This window comes from Eutrigla gurnardus (assembly GCF_963514095.1).
Source record: "Eutrigla gurnardus genome assembly, chromosome: 14".
Taxonomy (NCBI): Eukaryota; Metazoa; Chordata; class Actinopteri; order Perciformes; family Triglidae; genus Eutrigla; species Eutrigla gurnardus.
The window spans coordinates 1,735,757-1,758,004 of NC_139937.1; the positions used below are offsets into that span (position 1 = coordinate 1,735,757).

Genomic DNA, 22,248 nt, shown 5'->3' on the forward strand with positions numbered 1-22,248 from the left:
GTGTGTGTGTGTGTGTGTGTATATATGTCCCAGTATAAGTTTGTGTGTGTGTGTGAGTATGTGTGTGTATATGTACCAGTATAAGCGTGTGTGTGTGTGTGTGTGTATATGTACCAGTATAAGTGTGTGTGTGTGTGTGTGTGTGTATATGTACCAGTATAAGTGTGTGTGTGTGTGTGTGTGTATATGTACCAGTATAAGCGTGTGTGTGTGTGTGTGTGTGTGTATATGTACCAGTATAAGTGTGTGTGTGTGTGTGTGTATATGTACCAGTATAAGTGTGTGTGTGTGTGTATATGTACCAGTGTAAGTGTTTGTGTGTGTGTGTGTGTGTATATGTACCAGTATAAGTGTGTGTGTGTGTGTGTGTGTGTGTGTATATGTACCAGTATAAGTGTGTGTGTGTGTGTGTGTGTGTGTGTGTGTGTGTGTATATGTACCAGTATAAGTGTGTGTGTGTGTGTGTGTGTGTGTGTGTGTATATGTACCAGTATAAGTGTGTGTGTGTGTGTGTGTGTGTGTGTATATGTACCAGTATAAGCGTGTGTGTGTGTGTGTGTGTGTGTATATGTACCAGTATAAGTGTGTGTGTGTGTGTGTGTGTGTGTGTGTGTGTGTGTGTGTGTATATGTACCAGTATAAGTGTGTGTGTGGTTAGTGGTCTTGTGTTCCAGTCAAACAGGTGTTGACTGTAGGTTTCAGTACTTGGTTCTCCCTGACATCAACACCTGCTCTGGCTGACCCAGTTGTGGGGATTCAGGCTTCTGAGCCAAAGCAGGGACGCTTTACAGCTTATTAAAGAGCATAGCATTACCACCATAGTTCTTGGTTTCATGTTGAACAAGGGCAAAGTAAGAATCCTTGACATTTTCTTTTTTGTCACCCAATAGTGACTTTTGGGTGGGCATTTTTCTTGAAATAGTCATTTCATGTATATCCTGTCTCCATGATCTCACTACAAAGTACGGACAGCGTCCGCCTTCCCATAAACACACAGGGCCTCGCCTCCCCGCTCTGTTATATGAAGATAGAAAACCACCTTCAAATGTTGCTGTTCTCATGGTTTATTATTTGAGAAAAGAAAGACATCAAAAGTTTCATTTACAAGCTACAGAAATAAAGACAAAATACAAGAAAACACAGGCTTTCATGAGGCTCAGCTTAATGAAATTTAACAGGAAAAGTACATTAGAAGTTGAAATATTCAAGGATATTCTTCACGTTAATATGAGGCATACATGTCAAAAATCACTACAGACTGTTGCTCTCTTGCAGCGGAGAAGCCTATTTGCATTCAGTTCACTTGTTATATTTGGTGAAAAGCTCAAAGTGCCCAAATCATTACATTTCATTTTTATTTTCATCCCGAGCATTCAAAAGCCCATTTACATTCATGCCATGTTCACACCGGGTTTCTCTTTCGCTTGCTCGCTCTTTATCTCTATCTGTTCCTCTCTTTCCCTTCCTCTTAGTCTCTCTCTTTCTTTCTTTACGTCTATCTTCCTTTTTTCCCTCTGATCCATCTTTTATGTCACTGTATGAGCAGGGGCTGCAGAGGGGGGGCTGATGGCTTCTCTCTCCGGCGTCCTTGCCGCGGCTTTGCAGCTGCTGGGCTGCGATAAAGAGAGGAGAGAGGAGACGTTTTCACACTAATTACAACATAATAATGAAGCACTTGGTAAAAAGGCACAGTGAAATGGAAGGTCAAACAGTCCTTAATAGAAAGTGAATGGAGTTTAATAGAAAGCTTCTGTAAAGTGGAGAGACATTACTGGAGAGGGGATGCTAGATAGAAGCAAGTGAAGAAGATTTACCGGTCACACTGGCAGTACGGTTTGGACCTCAGTGGATGTTGGCCATTTTTCATCGTTAGAAATTTTCTCTGTAGCAGGACAAATAATCACATTGTGATTGTGTTTGTCTCATGAACCATCCTCCTTCATTCCACCAGCAAAAGAAGATTCCCTGATAGTTCTCCTTACTGACCTTCCTTCTTTTGATCCTCTTGCACAAGACAATGACAAAGACCACCAGGAGAACCACAACCAGGCAGCCTACTCCACCTGCAACCCACACCCACCAGCTGAGGCCCAGCAGCAGAGCGCTGGCTGGAGGGGAAGTCCCGCCTAGCAGAGAGCAGGGAGTCAATGGCACATCCAGGGAACCATCATTGTCATGAACATGTGCACACATAGAGGGTTTACCCAAACACACAAGCAGAACTCACAGCCGGGGCAGGTTGGCTTGTCCCCCGAGGTTTGGGAAGGGGGCGGTGCCGCTGTCTCCGGAGCAGGTTCTGAAAGGCAAAGACACATCTCGCTTTTACCAGAGGCCACATTGATCACGTTTGTCCTGATTAAAAGCAGATGCAGAGAGTTTGGTAAACGCCAGTGTACCTACCCTGAACTTTGATGGCCAAGCTGACGTCGTGCGTCCTCCCATCATGGGAGAACGTACACCCCCAGGTCCCTGCGTCAGAGCGGGTTATGGGTTTGAGTTCAACCACATTTGACCCTGAGGTTGGGCTTCCATCTGGTCTCTTCCACTGCACCGTAGAGACCGGGTCCAGACCTGCTACCTGACACTGGAGCTTGGCCTCGCTGCCCAGCTGGAGATCAGCAGAAGGGCTTGCAGAGACTGACAACGGGGGGGGGGGTCAGGTCACTACATCGATGTACTTGTGGAGGAATGCCCAGCTTGAAAATAGTTGCATTATGGGAAGCTGGCTTACGTTTTAAAACAAATAACCCCTTTATCATCTTGCATTTTAAAGATGTAGAAGTTTACCACGCAGGAATGGAGTATGTGTGTGTGTGTGTGTGTGTGTGTGTGAATGGTGTGTGTGTGTGTGAGTGTGTGTGTGTGTGTGTGTGTGTGAATGGTGTGTGTGTGTGTGTGTGTGTGTGTGTGTGTGTGTGTGTGTGTGTGTGTGTGTGAATGCGTGTGTGTGTGTGTGTGTGTGTGAATGCGTGTGTGTGTGTGTGTGTGTGTAAAATGCGAAAAATGCCTAATTATCTTTTCTTTAAATATACATTCTTCAAAAGTGACTAATTATTGAGTAACCCACTCCCAACACCGTTTTTAAATCCTGATGTATTTGAAGATATAGTATTAATGAAATTACTACAGATGTACATGGAAGTATTTGCACCAAAAAGGATCACCAAAAAGACAGGGGTGCATGTAAATCTGACTCATTCTGTATTCTACGCAATGCTACAAATTATTTGCAAATCTAGTTTTCTTCTGCTCACCCGAGACCACAACAAGTGTGTGTTCTTGTCTTCTCCCATCTGCCTCACAAATGAAGCGTCCGGCATCTTCTTCCTTCACCGCAGAGATCTCCAGACTCGTCCCTTCCCTGATCCTCGACCTGTCCGCCATGTTTGCCTTCCCCACAGCTGGAAACACATGTCGTGTATTGAGCATTTTTTAAACATATTGTGCTTGAGGTAATGTCAAGGGTTTGTTTTTCACAACAATAGTCTTAGGTCTGTCTGACCTCTGCTAATGTGTTGGCCCCGAAAATGCTCTTTGCGTATAATTTCTTCTCCATGGAGCCACGTCAGGCTGTTGGTGTAGGAGCCGACCCCACACTCCAGCGTGGCCCGCTGCCCCGCTTTACTGACGATCACGCCGCCTGCAGCACAGCGTGCAGCCAGCACTAGAGAGAGGGGATCACCGTTACCAAGCACATGTCACTGAATCTATTCACAGGAGAATCCCACAAACTCTGTGGATCTGGTCAAGGACAAACTGATGTTGTTGTAATACATTATATTACTTAGCATCGGCCAATTGTACAGCAAATATGAAGTTAAAGGATCATTTATCAGGTAAATTCTACTCTCATTTCCCCAGGTAGATTACATTACAGGTAGATTACATTACAGCTAGATTACACACATAATGGGACAGATTGGAACTATGTTACTGGCTACTTATTAACCCTTTATTTTAAAAGTTTGTTCCCTTCGTAGTAGCAGAAGCATTTTCACTCACCAAACGCAAACCACACGATAGTCTTCATTTTAAATGTTGGATCTTAGGGGAAAAGAACACAACTGTACAATTAAGTCAGTAGAAAAACAAATTGAATGCAGTGGTTCATGGTGTGAAATGAACATTTCCTCCAGGTTCGAGATACCGCACCCAGCTTCTGTTTGAGACGAGCACAAAAAACATGTGATCCCTAACCGCCAAGCTAGCTCTCCACTTCCTTCCTCTTTTATTAAAAATGGAAAACATGCATAAGATTGGATTAAAAAGAAATTAAACAAATGTCACTGGCATAATGCCAGCATGTCTCGGCTCTTTTGCATTTTATTAACAAGCTAAATAATGCATGTAAAGATGCTTCGCTGGAGGCCGAATGTTTCTGATCGTACATCAGAAAAGTTCTTTGTTAAAAACCAGATAATTTTCTTACTAATAAGGCGACTGTAGAAAAGAAACATCTTATACAACTTCTGACAAGCCTCTCATCGCTCTGAGTCTCACTTCATGTTCTTTGAGGTTTCATGATTTTGAAAGGTTTAAGAAAGAATTCAGCAAGCCTTGAAATGATTGAACAATTTGTCCTTTTAAACCCACAAATCATATCTTTGGATTTTTGTTATTTTGGATTTGCGGAATAATTAGTGCTCAATACTTTAGATAACTGGATAAAAAGTAATCGACTACTTTGACATATTTTCTATATATTTCACCTCATCGACTGAACGACTTACAAATTCAGATCATAAAGCGTTGTTCACCTATAAACTTAGTCTCGACTTTGAGACTAAGGCTTGAAGACATGGGGAAGGCACGTTTTTCTTCACATATTATCTTAGCTCCTACACTTCATATTGTCTAAACAAAATGTATTTTCATTTTCAACATGAAGCACAAAGAGGCAAAGTGGTTCATGAATGGATTTGTTATTTCAATGTTAAATCAGAACGTTTTTGTTTGTTTGTTTTTTTTTTACGATTTTTAAAATATTTCTTTACAATATAAAACTTGATTTTGTCATCTATTTTGAGATCTTACCTTAATTTCGAAGCAGTGCGTAGTTTTTTGTGATGTTGTAGGAGGCCAAATCCTCCGCTTTATCGAAAAACAAGAACACAAGGATGAAAAAAAGTGTAGAAGGCGGAAGACAACTTGCACTTTGGAGTTGTAGGCCAATGCAAACGAACCCCAAACTCTTTGTGGGTTTTGAGCTTCATGCCTTCGCTTTCTTGCAAACTAGGCCTGGAATCCTCTCAACAGTGCAGTTTAAAATATATTTGTTGTATACACATACTTTTATATATATATGTATACATATACACACACATACATATATATGCATAAATATACACACACACACATATATATACACATATATACACATTTACTTATATATATATATATATATATATATATATATATATATATATATATATATATATATATATATACACATACATATATATATACATATATATATATATATATACATATATATATACATATATATATATATATATACTCATATACACTGCACTCATTTTTAAATCCTCAATCCAAATCCTCAGACGGAACAACCCAACTGAGAGGTGATGATAAACGGATTGTGATGGTAACTCCAAATAAAAAGGCAGAATGACAGAAAGACAATTCTTTATTGGTAGAGCAGAAGTGACAAAGGATTTTGCAAAATAAAAACAATATAACAAAAGTCACCCAGATACCACCCTCACCAAACTGAAAAGAAAAAACAAGTTGATTTGGTGTTTTGACATTTTTTTAATTTCCTTTTTTGTAACACACATTTAAGCTGTTATTTATTTGTTTGATTTACCAACATTTCCTCTCATCGGGGATGTTTAACTGGTAATTTGTTTTTCCACTTCCTCACTGAAACGGGTGGAGGATGAGTTGGTGACACCAAACTCAAACTGTCCAATAAACCAGGGGGCTGGAAAGCAATGTGTTTTGATGGGGGAGGGGCAGTGACTACTGATGGCAGTGGAAATCAAGACATGGATAAAGTGATAGTAAAAGCAATGAGTGAGCCGATTTCTCAACCTTCTAATGTTCAGGGCCTGTTCCGGGAAGCTGGTTTCATGAATCATCTGATACATTTGCTGAGCAAAACCTGGAGCATGCGCTTTAACCGATATCAGGTGATATTACGTGACATAGTTGCCGAGGTAAATAACTGAATCTGCTTCTCTGAAAAGGCCCATGGTTTGTGGTCGATGGATCAAAATGAAAAGTCTCCCCCCCAACACCTTATCTGTACATCTGCACCATGTATTTAACTGTGTATGTATGCAATCTGAGAGATTTATTTACACGTTTGTCAGTTGTGAAGGGTGGCAGGGCATTTGTTAGAGCTTGGTGGAGTGTGACTATGAATGTGGTCTTGTGTGTTTGTGTCAGCGTCCACATCACTCCTCCTTCACGCCGGCTGTGTCGTCCTCGTCTCATTCAGCCACTCTCCGGTAGAAGTAGAGGTATCCCAGGTCTTTGGGAGGTTTCTCTGAAGCACACACCTTCTGATCGTTGAAGATGACCCACCTGTGCAACAGAGAGATCACTCAGTTCACAAAGTGCTACTGAACACACACATGCACACGCACAGAAATAAAACACCCACTACTTGACCAACAATATATTAGAAAACATAACGGTCATTTTGGAGCAATCATTTGTTCAAAGACACATCTACTATATTAAATGGGATGATTCCTGTTATCAAAATATAATAGACATTTAGAATTTTCTCTCTAAGTCGATACAAACCATTTAAACCTCAGTTTCATAACAGGCTCATACTTTGCACATCAGCTACCATTATTGTTCAACCAGGCCTGGAGTATGGCGCCCCCTGCTGAGGAACTGTTGAACTTGCTACTTCATTACATTACAACAGTGTTTCTGAAATGGGGCTACTACAGGAGTACTGCAGGGAGTGTGTGAGATGTCTTTTAATTGTTAATTAAAACATATATACATTCATAAAAAAATTATATAGAAGTTCAAGAAAAATTAAACTGTAAGTTCGATAAACAAGATTTGTCAATGGAACAGTTGCAGCCATAAACTGTCAACTGCCTCAACAATATTTCTTCTGCCCAAAATGTTTTTGCTCTGGTTTGGGGCTAATTTTGAGTTATTTCAAAGGCAGTACATTGCTGCTTTTTTATTTATTTTTATTTTTTTTACAGCTGTGTCTTTTTAAACGAAACAGTGAAATATCCCTTAAAGCTTGAAACACAACACACTTGCAACAAAAACACTTACTGCTGATCCTTCTTGATGTGACAGACATAGTGGCCGCACATTGTACTTGTCCCCATGTGACTGATGAATGCAAACAGCTCGTACTCTGGAAAAAGTAAAGAAACCATGTTCAATTAGAGTCTCTCTCTGTTTCTCTCTCAAAATATGAAATAAAATAATTATGGTTGGAAGAACGCCTTTAAATAAAAATGGTAACGTCGCTGTCGTCTACATTTCATGTTTCTGAATCTCATCCTCCCCATCGGACTCACTTCCGGGTCCGTCTTTGACACGAGGCCCAGGTGGAGGATCCCTGCCACCTTCGCTCTCAGCGGCTGAGCGGCCACCTTCAGACACATCCATGGACTCCAGGTCATCCAGGTGGGAGAAGATCCAGTCCACCGCCCGGTCCAGGACATTACTCTGTGAAACAAACACCAGTTTAAAAAGGAGACATTAGTAAACAATGTCAACAAATATATATAGTTTTTGCTCAAATACAAACTCTTTTAAAAGGAATATGTTTTTGTACAGTCAAAGTACAACATTTTAAGTTCAGAAGTCCAAAGACAGCTGATGCCATTTCTTCACAGGCTGGCAATCAGATTATAGCACCAAGGCAAAACACAATAGATGGATGGTTAAAGTTAACTTCAACAAAAGAGGAGCCAAATGTGTCATAACCCTATAAGAGACAACTTCGAGCAACTTAAAGTTAAATCCTACTACTCATTTGTGTTGAGATATTACAGCCAATAAGTGGTTAGTCTCTACTTTTAGACTAGTGGTGCATCTCCAACTGGAAGGAGTGTGATTCTAACCGTGGCTCGAAGTGCTTTGGTTGCCTGGTCTCGGCTGAAGCCCATGGAGACGATGGTTGCTAGGTGCTCCTCAGAGAGGCTCTCTGTGGGTGTGGTTCCAGGGCCAGAGCTGCAGCCTGGCAACACCAAGGGGGCCGCAAAGTCTGCAGCCAATCAGAAGAGCAGAACGTGAGTGAGAGGAGCAATCAGACTGATTCAGACTGATTGATGACTTGCTTTTTGGTAACTCTGCTCTGGCTCTGCACACCTGGGTCATCCATGTGGCCCATGATCCAGTTCATGGCAGCATCGATTCCAGTATTCCCAGTGTAGTATACCGCTTTCCTGCAGGCCTCCAGTGGGAATCCCATTTCACATAACTGGGACACAGTGGAGTCATCAAGAACCGGAGCTGAATGTGTTGAGGGGAGAAGGTTGAATCATTTGAATGGAATTTATGCACTTCACTGTTTGTTTCATTGTTTTGTTATCCATGTCATGAAAAGGCAAAATAATGAAAATTAGTGCTGTCAAAATTAACGCGTTAATCTTTGCGTTAATTTTGAAATATTTAACGTGTGATCGTGGCGAGCGATTGCCGAGCAGTTTTTTTTTTAATTATCCCGGTAATTTGTCTGCGTTATAAACACGAGATGTGGCGTGTGACAATGTAAACAGACTGGTCTGTCTCAGTAACGGGCTGAATGTAAAGGAGGACTAAGCTGACTTGTTGTTCTATGGAGTGAAAAGGATTTATCATTCTGACTTCACAGCAGAATATTTCCTTGTTCTTTTTTCCATATTTGCATGTTCTATTGTGGACCTTTTTGAAATGTTCTGTTAGTGCATATAAGAAATATGCCTTTTTCAAGCTGACAGTTCATTTTGATGGCCTTGATGGTTTCTTTGGAAATCTGTAGTTCACATGAGAGAATCTGTGCTTAAAGTTAAAAAAAAGCTGCTATGTAACAATAGTATTTGAATTTAAATACTTCCTTTGTGTTGATTCTACATAAATTCCATCATTTTACATTTAAATATCCATTATAACATACTTTAAACAAAGCGATTAATTGCGATTAATTACGGCAAATTGTGCGATTAATTAGTACATTTTTTTTAATCGATTGACAGCACTAATGAAAATATATAGAAATGTCAACTCATATACAACCAAAACCATTAAGATATTACTTGAATTTGAAATATAACTCAAATAATGCAATAAGGCAACAGAAGGACGCAGGGAAACGGAAAAGAAGAAAAGGAGGAAACAAAAGGTGGATGAATAAGAGGAAGAGGAAGAAGAGCGGAAACGACAGACAGACTAACACAGCAGTGGGGAGTAGAGAGAGTCGTCCTCCTCGTTGCCATGGAAACCCAGGATACCTTTAACCTCCACATCTGGGGTCATGAGTGGGGGTGGGGCCACCTCTGGTAGAAGCTCCTCCCCTGGCTGCTGGCCGGTTGCACGTAGCGCGCTCAGGTCCAGAGTATCAGGAACGTCGATGCTCACGTCTGCACGGAGGAAAATCCTCAACAACCTCAGTCATTCCTTCATTTTAGAAATGATATTGTACCACAAAGTGTCCCAATGGCACTCTGTGGGGGAGTTAAGAAACGTTAAACTCCACCCTTGTGTTATTGGCTGGGGAACACCAATCTCCAGGTTGAAAACAGCTGAGAAGCTGCACTTCCACTAGTGAGCTCAGCTGTTCATGGTTATTTTGTATGTTGCTACAAAGTTAATGCCATAAATGTAAATCTTCTGTCAAACTTCAACTTCAATCAATTCATAATCCTAAATGATTGTTTTGGGGGTATTTTAGCTCCTACTCCTACTATTATAAGTCTTTGCCAGGAAGCTCAGTAGGGGAGAGCGGCCATTTTTGTTCAACTGTACAACATGAATTCCTGAATGTGTATCTTTCAGACTATATATGGACTTATTTGTCCAAGTGAGTGGACAATCCTGTCAAGAATACACATATTTGTGTAGTGGAAGAACATCAACATGCTCATTTAATAACATCTTTGCTCACCCAGTTTCTTGGGCACCCAGTCAAGGCCAAAGGTGAACTTCTTAATCTGGATGACCAGGTGATCGGGGAATGAGGCAAAGCGGGTCGTTCTGACAAATAAGAAGAAAACCGATTTGAAAAAATACACCCTATGATTTGTTTCATCACTTTCAGGCTGTGTGGCTGGCTCTCTTCATACTTTGTAGCAGTAGTCTTGGACTGCACGGCCGAGCTCCAGAAGTCTGTGAGGATCTCTGGTTCACTGAGGGCCGCCATGCAAGCTGTGAAGGGGATTTGTGCACGCACTGTGGGGGCTGATGTGTCCCCCTCTTCACGCCGGCGCTCTGCCTCCTGAAGCTCTTCTGTGCAAGAAATATGTACACGTTTGAGAAACAACTTGCACAACACAGTAAACATTAAGGGCCCTAGTTTCGTAGACCAGGCGCAGTCAGCTCTCAGCGCACCTGCGCCGCGCCGACGGGGTGTGTCCGCCTGGACTTTGCAAGTTTCGTGCACCGCGCAGGCTCGCGCAGGCACACCTCCCGTCTCGCCCACCGGCGCAAGTGGGAAAGAGGGAGGAGAAGAAGGCGTGAGTGGGAGACGAGGAGGAGACGAGGCGTGGACTGGGATTAATACAGCCGATTCAGATCTTCACCAATCAAATGAGCTCCTCTCCTCTCCTTTAATGCGTTAGGGGAGGTTCAGTGCAAGTTCCGTCATTTGACAACCCGATGACAGAAGCAGCGCCGGCGCTCCCACCACGCTCATCATGCGCTGTGCATGCGTATCATAATAATAACAATGCAGATATTATAAAAAACAGGAGAGAGAGAGAGGGAGATGTTTTGGTCCGAGAGGCTGAGTTTCCGTTACGCGTGCCATCCGCCTTTGATCTGACGTCAGATGTGACGGGACAATCTATATAGATATAAATTCACGTGTTGATTCAATTAGTTGCATTAAATAGTGTTTGTTGTGATTATTTATTGCATTTAAATGTGCCTGGAACTGTGGAAACCTGCCTGTGAGGTCTCGGTGACGTGTACGCACTGCGCGCAGTCAGCCAAACTTCCACTCCGCCAGCTGTGATTCGCCTTGAACGAATGGACTTTATTTACGCCTTGTGCCGAAAGTAGACCAGGTTGGAGGTGGCGAGCTTTCAGCGCAGTCTCGGCGAGGCTTTTTGCCACGAAACTTCCGCTACGCCAAGCTGAATCTGTGACGCCTCCCCCTGCTGCGCCGCCACACCCATCTTGGCGCAGGCGATCCACCAAACTGCCAAACTGACGGTGCGCAAGGCTGCGCGGGTCGAAACTTGCATTGCGCCGGCTCCGCCACCCTGCGCCACCCTGCGCCACCCTGCGCTGCACCACGAAACTAGGGCCCTAAATGTTCTGAAATGTTGCTTACCCACCTTCCCCTCTTACAGGCAACAACCGCCAACAATCCTTTTGGATTGAATAAGAATATTCAATGCACAAATTGTCTTTTCTGAGCTCAATTTGTATTTAATATATATAAAAATATATATATTATACTATTTAGAAATAGTTTATTGCTACCTGGAGCATGCTGGTGACATAAGCTTATGTTACACAATGGCATCTGCACTGTGCTCTGCACCCACAATGAGCATGGCTCATACTGCCGATCATGTGGTGATGTGGAGATTGCGGAGCACCCCGGTAGTTCACCTGGTAGAGCCCCATACACCAAGGCTGAGTCATTATTGCAGCGGCCAGGCTTTGTATCTGACATCCAGCCCTTTGCATGTTAACCCCCCCGCCCCCCTCTCCCACTTTCGTGACTATTCAATAAAAGGCATAAAGCCCATCAGCCCCACCTGTGTTGGTAGCCTGGTCCATGGGCACAGGCAGCTGGACAATGTAATCCACCCGCTGCGTGTACTTGGCTTTCTGAGATTGCTGACACACAATCCTCTCCTCCACCAGGAACCTGAAGGCTTCAGACGGGTTGGACCCAGAGCGACAGTTTCTCTGTGGATGAAGAGAAATAATGACACAAGAGAAAACGCCAGGGGCCAAAAGGAGAAGCAAAATTTAAGTGTCACTTTACCTCCACCATGTTTATGAAGTGCAATAAAAACTCCTGAGCATCCTGTTGTCGATTGGTAGAGAACTCTGGGTGGCCCCGCCCAACAAGTGCTTTGAACATTCGTGGTGCTATTCCGATTTGGTCTCCCTGCAAACAAAGACTCAGATTTGACAACAGTGGGGGCTTATATTAGGAAGAGTAAATCCCACATGTGCTGTGGGTTTCTGTTAAAACTAAGTCTTGTAAATCCACTGTGACCAACTGTTTCTTCCTACCCTGGGTTCAGATGCACCATTTTCATCTCCAGGGTCTGGTGCCGGTTTGGAATACTCTCCTGATAACAGACCGTAGCCAAGCTTGGCTCTGTGATAAACAAGCAAAGCTGATATCGTTACACATCCAACAATATACCAGAGTCTCACGCAGGAGGGGGATTTGGATACAGGCCTGGATGTATTTTAGAGTTTGAAATAATAAGGGCAATGTCTAATCAGGGAGAAGACTCTCGCATCTGTGATGGGTATAACGTTTCTGAACAGCAAAAAAAAAAGTAGTGGTTGTTTAAACAACAGACTGACATTTTCAATACAAAATGGGAAATAGAGAAGGATGGGCACTGGAATGCATGTGTGTGTAAAGTGTGCTATAGGAGATGAGGTATGAAAAATAAAACACTATTTGATCAAATCCTGTCCTGTGCTGTGCTGTACAACTGAGGGGTGATTTTGGGCATCCAGTGGTAATACAAGAGCTCATAGAGAATAACCAGACAGTAGCAGAGGACACTCACACTTGGGTTTTGAAGTCCTGGGTGGGGTCACTTGGGGCTTCATCAATGATCTTGTCAATGTTTGACACATACCTGGAAGGCATGAATAAAAGGATATGAAACTAATTCTTTACATCCAGTATCTTATTATATCTCTTAATGCTGGACAGTGTGAAAAGTATAACTATTTAGAGGAATATTCAAGAACTAATAATATAATATACAGTGGTGTGAAAAAGTATTTGCCCCCTTCCTGCTTTTTTCTTTTTTTGCATGTTTGTCACACTTAAATGTTTCAGATCACCAAACAAATTTTAATATAAGGCAAGGATAACTCAAGTAAACACAAAATGCAGTTTTTAAATGAAGGTTTGTATTATAAAGGGAGAAACCTTCATGGCCCTGTGTGAAAAAGTATTTGCCCCTCCAGTTAAAACATAACTTAACTAAGGTTTATCACTTCAAGGTTCAATTTCTCTAGCCACCCCCAGGCCTGATCACTGCCACACCAGTTCCCAATCAAGAATTCACTTAAATAGGACCTGCCTGACAAAGTGAAGCTCCTCAAAAGCAAGACATCATGGTGAAAACCAAAGAAATTCAGGAACAAATGAGAAAGAAAGCAATTGAGATCTATCAGTCTGGAAAAGGTTATAAAGCCATTTCTAAAGCTTTGAGACTCAAGAGAACCACAGTGAGAGCCATAATCCACAAATGGCGAATACATGACACCGTGATGAGCCTTCCCAGGAGTGGCCGGCCGACCAAAATGACGCCAAGAGTGCAGCGACGACTCATCCAAGAGGTCACAAAAGACCCCAGAACAACATCAAAAGAACTGCAGGCCTCGCTTGCATCAATTAAGGTCAATGTTCATGACTCTACCATAAGAAAGACACTGGGCAAAAATGGCCTACATGGCAGAGTTCCAAGACGAAAACCACTGCTGAGCCAAAAAAATATTAAAGCTCGTCTAATGTTTGCCAGGAAACATCTTGATGATCCCCAACACTTTTGAGAGAATACTTTGTGGACTGACGAGACAAAAGTTGAACTTTATGGAAGGTGTGTGTCCCAATACATCTGGCGTAAAAGTTTTCTTTTCAGAAAAAGAACATCATACCAACAGTAAAATATGGTGGTGGTAGTGTGATGGTCTGGGGCTGTTTTGCTGCTTCAGGGCCTGGAAGACTTGCTGTGATAAATGGAGCCATGAATTCTGCTGTCTACCAACAAATCCTGAAGGAGAATGTCTGTCCATCTGTTCGAGACCTCAAGCTGAAGCGAACTTGGGTTCTGCAGCAGGATAATGATCCAAAACACACCAGCAAGTCTACCTCTGAATGGCTAAAGAAGAACAAAATTAAGACTTTGGAGTGGCCTAGTCAAAGTCCTGACCTGAATCCTATTGAGATGCTGTGGCATGACCTCAAAAAGGCGGTTCATGCTCGAAAACCCTCCAATAAGGTTGAATTACAACGACTGTGCAAAGACGAGTGGGCCAAAATTCCTCCACAGCGCTGTCAAAGACTCATTGCAAGTTATCGCAAACGCTTGATGGCTGTTGCTGCTGTTAAGGGTGGCCCAACCAGTTATTAGGTTTAGGGGGCAAATACTTTTTCACATAGGGCAATGTACATTTGGATTTTCTTTTCCCCTTAATAAAAGAAAACTTCATTTAAAAACTGCATTTTGTGTTTACTTGAGTTATCCTTGCCTTATATTAAAATTTGTTTGATGATCTGAAACATTTAAGTGTGACAAACATGCAAAAAAAGAAGAAAGCAGGAAGGGGGCAAATACTTTTTCACACCACTGTATAATAATAAGCAACTTAATAGCAATATTTCCAATGCGAGCTAGGATAAGAATAAATATAATCTTTTATCACAAGAAATGACATGGTCAACATTGGACAACTGGGACTGGCAACAGGCAGCTATGAGTAAAAGAGGGTACTGACTTGTTCTGGAAGTCTGGAACGGTGAAGAGCACTTGCATGACAGAGTTGAGGTAGCAGCTGTTGCCCAGATTCTTCATGCCAGTCAAACCGTTGCCAAACAGGGGCCGTAGGGTGGTCCCCGACTCCTGGATCACCTCCCACTCCCCCACACGCTGGTTCACAGCAATCTCCAGCTCTGTCATCGTCCGCTCCGTCTGAGAGCAGAGAAGTCAGAGTGATAAGAGAAGTAACGATGCAAGTAAATTAAATTCTACACGGCAATCTTCAACGGCAAATTTTGAAAATGAGGCGCAAAATCAATAGCAATGACACTAAGCATACAAGGAAGGGAGACCAAAGCACATCATCACAGCAGTAAGTGCTGCACTTTGATTCTTCTCCATTGCAGTACCATTCCTCCACCCTCTGTGCAACATTATTATGTGTGTGTGCAGCAATACATTCACAAGACAAGAAACATTACAGTACACAGCGTGCGGTACAGACATCTTAGGCTTTGACAACTATGTAGTCTCAACTCTGCATTAGAAGAGAAGCAGGCGGTAAATAAGTTAATGGTGGCAGGGCAACAGAATAAACATGTGTGGAGGAAAGTAGGTGTAAATGATAATGGGTACGCTGTGAAAGTATACACTGTATTATTATCGTCCATTAGTGTTGCACGGCATACTGACACTAGAAAGATACTGTATCACTATCAATACCCTGCAGTTAAAAACAGTATGATACCCCCATTTTATTAGCACAGGTACTTCTATATCTTAATATGACAGTGTTTTAATGTAATGGTTAGCAACACTGACTACGGTGCAGAAGACAGGGGCTCAGCTCCCATGGTTCATGAAGTAGCAGAATGTAGAAATAGTAACTTTTATATAGGTGTAATCCCACAGGCACATAAAGAACATGGCTGCAGTTGAAAATTAAGCATTAGAACATTGCACAAATACGTAGACTAAGGCATATGATTTTAATCATATTTCACATATTAAACAGAGTAAATATTTGTGTTTACTTCAGACAGAAATGCCTTTAAACATTTCAGAAAACTCCCGTTCACCAAACCTCTAAAGAGCTCTCCAAAGAATCTGGTCGCAGATTATGTCCGCGATATGAAATGTTGAAAATGTCGGAGAATATTGTTTAGACATGTGATCGGTAGGAGAAACAGTAATCAAAATCCTCTCCCAACGTAAAGCTGCTAGAATCACTTTGATTTCCATATCGATGAGGTTGACGAGGAAAGGACGGTTTGTGAAACTGAATCCCTCATCTCAGGGTTAACTAACTCAGGGTTTTCGCTAAACCTGCTCTACTGCACAGTCCCGCTGTTGGCTGGTGTTTTATCTGTTTTTTTTTTTTTTATCTCTGTAAAGAAAAAAAATGAAGAGGAAAATAGTGGCTGAAAAAGCCAACCTAATACACAAAGGGAAATAGATTCTCCATCTTTTCTGAATCTTTTCAAGCATCTACAGCAAACACATTATCTACCGACGAGCATGTGTTTATTTTACCAGTAGTGGGACAGGACAGAAAGAAAAAGCAGTCCAGTGGTGAGCATTACTTTCTCTTCATAGAAACACAGCTCTTTCTACAGTTACTGTGGCGTCTTTCTGATTTGAGCAGCTTTTCCATCTTCAACATCCACAGAACTACATCTGAACTCATCTGAACTTATCATAATTTGGAAGCCTCTCACCGTCTCCCATGCTGCAGCACCACTCGCCTCCTCGACGGTTTTACAAAAGACTGCCTTATTAAGCTCTGTATAATGTGATATCTGGTCGTAAACATATGAAAGAATCACATTAAAGGGACAGTGTGTAACATTTTAAGTAATTTATTAGCTAAAATCAATATCTTCATTCATAAGGTCCTCATAAGTGTATAATTACCTCTGCCAATAATCTGATTAATCCTCGTAAGTGAAGAATTTCTTATTTGTATTTACATTGGACAGGTAAGTTCTCAGGAGGCTTCCATGTCGTTCCACCATTTTGAAGACTAAATCCGCTGATGAGGGACATGACGCCTTAACGTGATTTCATTCAGAGACAGCGTGAATGAAAGGAGATCACATCAGTGAGAGGCGCTTTGATTGTTGTGTGTCTAGTTGTCAGCTGATGCTATAGGCTACGACATAGTAATGGAAGGCTACCACAAATAAACCAATAAAAACATGGCAACATTAATCACTATCTTGCAGGAGGAGTTATGGCTTCTACATGCTCACACACATTTGAAATATCAACCTCATCACCTGAAAGAATACTGGTGAAGTGGTGTTGGACGACATGTTGTCATAGCTTCTTGGTACATAACGGCTACCGGAGTTACAACAAACCTAGAGAACACTTTTCATCTGAATGCTAAACACAATTTCACCACTAGATGGGAGTAACTCATACACACTATCGCTTTAAGTATAGGGGACATCAGGATACTGCATACCATATGCATTTTTTTTTATAAATACATGTTTACCTTAAAAAAAGGTTCCATGTTCTGTCATCTATTGTTCCATTCTTTCCTGATGTTTTAGATTTTTGCTGTATCATTTCAGTATTGGTATCAAGATATTCAGCCAGGGTATTGCACCAAAGTCAAGTCATGCAGCTAGCTACTTGTTCAATATGATTTTTCTTATCGTGATTATCGTGACATTGGAGTGCTATTGCTATTATATGTAAACAATTGCTCTATGAGGCAGAGCCAGCCATAACTGTCTGGATGTCTGCCAGCAGGAACAAATTCCAATATCTCTGACTACATTTGTACCACTTGAATAGTAACACAGAGGGCTGGGCAATAATTCTGTTTCAATGTGGAAGATAGCAAACCAATGGGGAGAATGGGCAGTTATCAATGAGAGAAAAATAATAGGAAAGAAATAGACTATACACTAAACAGCAGAAACATGGAGCTTACCTTCTCCATGGTCATCATGTTAATGCCAAAGTGAGCCAAATGCTCTGGTAACTTTGAATCCAGTACCATGTCATCCTCATCATAGGAATACACATCTGGACAGAAAAAAACACATGTGGCAATTAAGGACAATGAAGCCCGAAGCTTCGGGCAAATGCACATACTGTAATATATACAGTGTGTGTGTGTGTGTGTGTGTGTACACATACAGCCTGTGCGTGCGTGCGTGCGTGCATATATATACACGCACATACATACACATACACTCCTTTCATCTCAGCCCGCTGGAGGGCCATACAGGGGCTGATCGACAAAGTAGTGTGGCATACAAGACATAAGCAGGCAGTGTGTTGTAAGCATAAGCAGTAGAATTGATAAGTTAGCTCCACACCAGCATCTAAATGGACCAAAGTGACATCTGCAGGAAGTTAGCATGCTGTTAAATGTCCTGCAGCTGGGCAGCTTTTTGGCTATTCATCCTGCAAATGGATGTTAGCTGTGATTTTTCCTTGGTCAGTGTTTGACTGGTGGCTTGTTCAACAAGCTGAGGTGTAACTAAGAAAGAAAGTGATTTTAGCATAAATGCTAACGTGGGTAGCTCGAAGTCTGTGACTCTTGTGTAACAGGTTACTGTTAGCAAAATGATGTTCTATGTAGTCACTAAAAAAAGCTATTACATTTCAGTTGGACATTTTTACAACAGAAAAGTTATTGCGCCATTTTCTTACCTGCTCCATCGGGTGTGATGGTACCAAGTTTGACAGCAATTGGGTATCCTGTTTCCTGGAAGTGGAGAAGGGCATGGTTGTTGCCCCCAGAGCCATCAAAATATCTGCGACCACACAGCAATTTGCCGTCGGTCAGGTTCATCCAAATGTTCTCCTGGAGGTCACACACCTCACACCGCCAGCCACTGGGAGGTAGAAAAGACACGTGTTGCAATGAATATTTAATTCTTGCATTGTCCTTGAATATCTTGTCTTGACTTGACTTATGAAACTGACCAGCTATCGCTAATCTAAATGTGATTATTGGCAACACAGTACCATTAATAGATCAATTGATCCATTAATGCAAAAGCCTTACTGCCTGATCATTTTCGCATTTGCACATTCAGTGTTTCCCCTAGAATTTTTTTCAGGCCTGGTGGTACCCACCGAAAAAACCCTAAACAGACGAGACGCGTGGGATGGTGTATTGGTGCAGTTGGATTAAGTCAGGTGGCACAGCAGTCTGCAATTCTGCAATTATTATATTTGCATTCAACATTTTTGTTCAACCAGAGTGTATTCAAGATTACAAGGAGAGAGTGACTTATTAAGGTGCTGGTTGATGGAAATGATCAGGGTCCAGAAAAATATGGCTGGAAAATGATGAGCATCACATTAATAGCTACAGATACTGTAAAACACTACAACGACATATGAGTGCATATATTGTCTTATTTTATCAAGTAAAATATAAGTTATAGGTTTACTCAACAGCAGTTAACTCAAAGTTCCACATCTTATCAAAAACAATCCTCCCCCCCCGGGGAGGGGGGGCAAACGGGCTTTGGCCTGTTGTACATACGTCATCACGTCCTAATACTACACACACATGGCGTGATGTTGTTTTTAAGGAGCGCCGTCTCTGCTTATATTTCTCGACAACACTCGACCTGCATCAGCGCATGTGCGCACGAGCGGATCTGTGCGAGCAGACAGCGCGAGCGCAGCGGGTTTTGGACGGAGACACACAGCGTCATTTTTATTATGTAAAAATAAATAATAATGTAATGTAATAAAATAAATATTATGGACCCTATGGAACGGTTCCGCTCACACCACGAGTCTGAAGAGTGCAACAGCTTATCAAAATACAGTGTCAACGTTCCGTGTTTTTAAAGTAGAAAGCGACATTGTGGTGGTTTAACGAGGCGGAACGGCATCAGAACAACATCAAGCGCGTAAAGGACAAGAAGAAGAACGTAGCGGGAGCGCGCGGCGAGGATTGTTGCGGCCGCGCGTCTTGCGGAGCAAGTCTGCTGTGCTGCGCGGAGGCGCTCCTAATGTAAATGATTATTGATTTATGAATGAATTGATAGGTGGCTTATTTTTGGTATATTGATTTTTTTTTTGGCCTGGCGGCAGGTCTCCTTGGCCTGGCGAGCCGCCAGGCCTGTACAATGGTAGGGGAAACACTGACATTCTTTCCTCGATTTAGAGTAAAATATAAAAGAAGCTTTGATTACAAAGTCACAAATCTAGGAGAACATGTATGGTAGCTTTATTCAAGGTAGAGCAGTGACAGAATGTTTCACCTTGGAGGGATCTTGACTCCGTTGTCAAGCTGTTTAAGGTCAGGGGCATGCCTTGACTCCTGTCTCACCTCTCCATCCCACTGTTGAACTTGTAAGGCATGAGACACTGAGTCAGCTGCCATAATACCCGCCATTGACAGGGACACCTTGAAGGATGGTAAATTAATCAACAAGAACAAATTAGACCTGACTTACAGCTCATGTGAAACTTCTCTTCTACTAGATCACTGACTGTATTATCCATATGTCCCTATATGCACGTATGTTTTACTATCAAGCAAAATACTTTTGCAATATATTGTCTTCGGACTAACTTGTCAAACATCTGTAAAGACTGCCCAGGTTTGCAGCAGGCATCTGTACAATGGCCATTTATCGATGAGAGCAACCCGTTTTCTAACCGTTATCTTATGACAATATTAATTATCATATCGTAGTGTAGTATAATGCCATTGTGACAACGCAGACAGAACAATGCAGTTTTTTTGCCAGAAAAGACGAAATATCTCACCCGCTCTCTCACAACGCCAGGCATGGTAGCAAGGTCATCTGATGTCACTTCCTGTCTGTCAGGTAAAATGACAACCTTTACATCCTCCTCATACTGCTCCTGCTCCACATCAAACCCTCCTTCAATCCCTGGACACAAGATGCAAGGTAGACGCAGGTCTGTTTTGAAAGAGGACAACTATTTTTTCCATGTTTTTGTAAATACTCTTTCATGTACTTACCTATAGCCAATCTTGTGGGCTTCTTCTTTGGTGGGTGTCCAGATCCAGAGTTATTGTCATCTTCCTTCTGTGGGAATATCACAGATCATCAGCTGGTGTTGAGTTTACTTCAGTCAACATTTAATATATAGTGCAGGAAGTGTTAAAGATCATTAAAATATATGACCACGAAGAATTGACCACAGTCTTAAGTCAAATAAATAATATAATAGAATAAATTGTCCATTGGCACCTTAGCTTTGCGAGTCCGGGTGATGTGGAAGTAAGCCCGCTGGCCAGTCCTGGCATGGTACCTGTCCACATACTGACTCCCGAAGCCAAGGAAACTGTTCATGCACACATACAGGCCTCCTTCACTTTCCTGTAAAGAAGACGTGGGCATTGTTGAATACTGTAGCCTTGTTCTTATCTCTCTCTATTGGGACACAACACTGGGAAGTTAAGGTTTTAGGCAAAGTGGATGTCTTCGATGTCACATCATCAGTTACAATATTTTAACAAATAAGCAGTCCAGTCATCCTGCTTAACGCTCGCAATTCAGCTAAACACGGGTTTAATATTATCCAAGTCCCGAGAGGCTTCAGCCTAAACATTGAGATACGATGGGCTAGCATACGTTAAGACGCATCAACAGTCCTGCCACAGTTGTGACAATAAAACGACTGTTAGCATGCTAGCTAGTTTGACAGCAGTAACACTGGCATAGCTAGCTAACAAGCTGGGCAGCTAAGTTTCCATTACAGTGCATTATTAGCTTAGCTTAACGCTAGGTTGCTAGTTAGTTCAAACAGGAAGATCTAAGAAGCCGCTGCATTAAACTAGGACAGCACAGGCAAAACGTTACATTATAAGAAGACAAAAGAGATTAAGTGAATGATAAATTAATCAAAACTGTCTGTTGGCAGACGTTTCGATTTGTAAATGGAAGATAGCTCACCGGCGAGGAAAATGACAAGGCGCATTCGTCTTTGTGGACACGGTCCCCGGGCTTCGGAACCCGAATTGTGGACAATACAGACATCAAAACCTCGCCAACCTCCGCCATGACAAGCTAGCTAGTTCCGCCTTTCAGTAGGACCCTTGCTGCTCTGAGTTTGGACCCCCAGCCTCTTGATTCCCCGGCTCGGAAGAGTGACCGTTGTCTAGCCCGTCTGGTGCCGTCTGTGTTTGGCTGAATGAATCATGAGCTGCTGCTGCCTTGTGTTGAGGGAAGGCCGAACGAACTCAGTTGCTCGCACGCCGAGGGGCTGCGGCTCTTTACCGTAATGTGTAGAATATTTGCAGCCAAAGCGATTCATCTATCGCTATTGTATTCATCGAACACAGCTAAGTCACTGCTTGAAATGTTATCAAGCTATTGGGATCTGATGTTGATCAGTTTATGAACAAAGAAGCGATTTGCGTGTTCACCAGATAATTATT

The 22,248-nt window shown here is 42.1% G+C and overlaps 2 protein-coding genes across 4 annotated transcripts; both read right to left on the reverse strand.

Annotated features, from left to right (window-relative positions):
• Positions 1-1,048: 1,048 nt before the first annotated feature.
• Positions 1,049-5,157, reverse strand: cd4-2.1 (CD4-2 molecule, tandem duplicate 1). Of its 2 annotated transcripts, XM_084026216.1 has the most exons (9): positions 5,035-5,157; positions 4,003-4,044; positions 3,503-3,664; positions 3,255-3,401; positions 2,401-2,637; positions 2,228-2,296; positions 1,987-2,126; positions 1,815-1,882; positions 1,049-1,613 (listed from the first exon to the last, which is right to left on the reverse strand). In XM_084026216.1, the coding sequence occupies exons 2-9, from the start codon at positions 4,028-4,030 to the stop codon at positions 1,532-1,534; spliced, it is 933 nt and encodes a 310-aa protein (XP_083882342.1). In that variant the 5' UTR covers positions 4,031-4,044; positions 5,035-5,157; the 3' UTR covers positions 1,049-1,531. The 2 variants fall into 2 exon arrangements, with proteins under 2 accessions (XP_083882342.1, XP_083882343.1); XM_084026217.1 differs by lacking the exon at positions 5,035-5,157 and having other exon boundaries at positions 4,003-4,976.
• A 475-nt stretch (positions 5,158-5,632) lies between these two features.
• Positions 5,633-22,043, reverse strand: usp5 (ubiquitin specific peptidase 5 (isopeptidase T)). 2 transcript variants are annotated; one of them, XM_084027932.1, is made up of 20 exons: positions 21,764-22,043; positions 21,059-21,187; positions 20,827-20,893; positions 20,607-20,734; positions 20,096-20,241; positions 18,522-18,706; positions 17,794-17,888; positions 14,866-15,059; positions 12,924-12,995; positions 12,409-12,496; positions 12,155-12,280; positions 11,922-12,075; positions 10,278-10,440; positions 10,100-10,188; positions 9,390-9,575; positions 8,326-8,469; positions 8,079-8,221; positions 7,530-7,680; positions 7,279-7,363; positions 5,633-6,552 (listed from the first exon to the last, which is right to left on the reverse strand). In XM_084027932.1, the coding sequence occupies exons 1-20, from the start codon at positions 21,869-21,871 to the stop codon at positions 6,459-6,461; spliced, it is 2,547 nt and encodes an 848-aa protein (XP_083884058.1). In that variant the 5' UTR covers positions 21,872-22,043; the 3' UTR covers positions 5,633-6,458. The 2 variants fall into 2 exon arrangements, with proteins under 2 accessions (XP_083884058.1, XP_083884059.1); XM_084027933.1 differs by having other exon boundaries at positions 9,447-9,575; positions 21,764-22,042.
• Between the last annotated feature and the right edge of the window lie 205 nt (positions 22,044-22,248).

What these genes read in the sequence shown, in the direction of transcription:
- cd4-2.1 (XM_084026216.1), bottom strand. Translation starts at nt 4,030, where the DNA reads ATGAAGACTATCGTGTGGTTTGCGTTTG. An exon ending in GGGCCAACACATTAGCAGAG is followed by an intron (nt 3,402 to 3,502) that starts GTCAGACAGACC and finishes ATGTGTTTCCAG; the next exon opens with CTGTGGGGAAGGCAAACATG. An exon ending in CACACTTGTTGTGGTCTCGG is followed by an intron (nt 2,638 to 3,254) that starts GTGAGCAGAAGA and finishes CCCCGTTGTCAG; the next exon opens with TCTCTGCAAGCCCTTCTGCT.
- usp5 (XM_084027932.1), bottom strand. Translation starts at nt 21,871, where the DNA reads ATGGCGGAGGTTGGCGAGGTTTTGATGTCTGTATTGTCCACAATTCGG. An exon ending in TCCAAGACTACTGCTACAAA is followed by an intron (nt 10,189 to 10,277) that starts GTATGAAGAGAG and finishes CTTATTTGTCAG; the next exon opens with AACGACCCGCTTTGCCTCAT. An exon ending in CCAAAGCACTTCGAGCCACG is followed by an intron (nt 7,681 to 8,078) that starts GTTAGAATCACA and finishes TTTGTTTCACAG; the next exon opens with AGTAATGTCCTGGACCGGGC.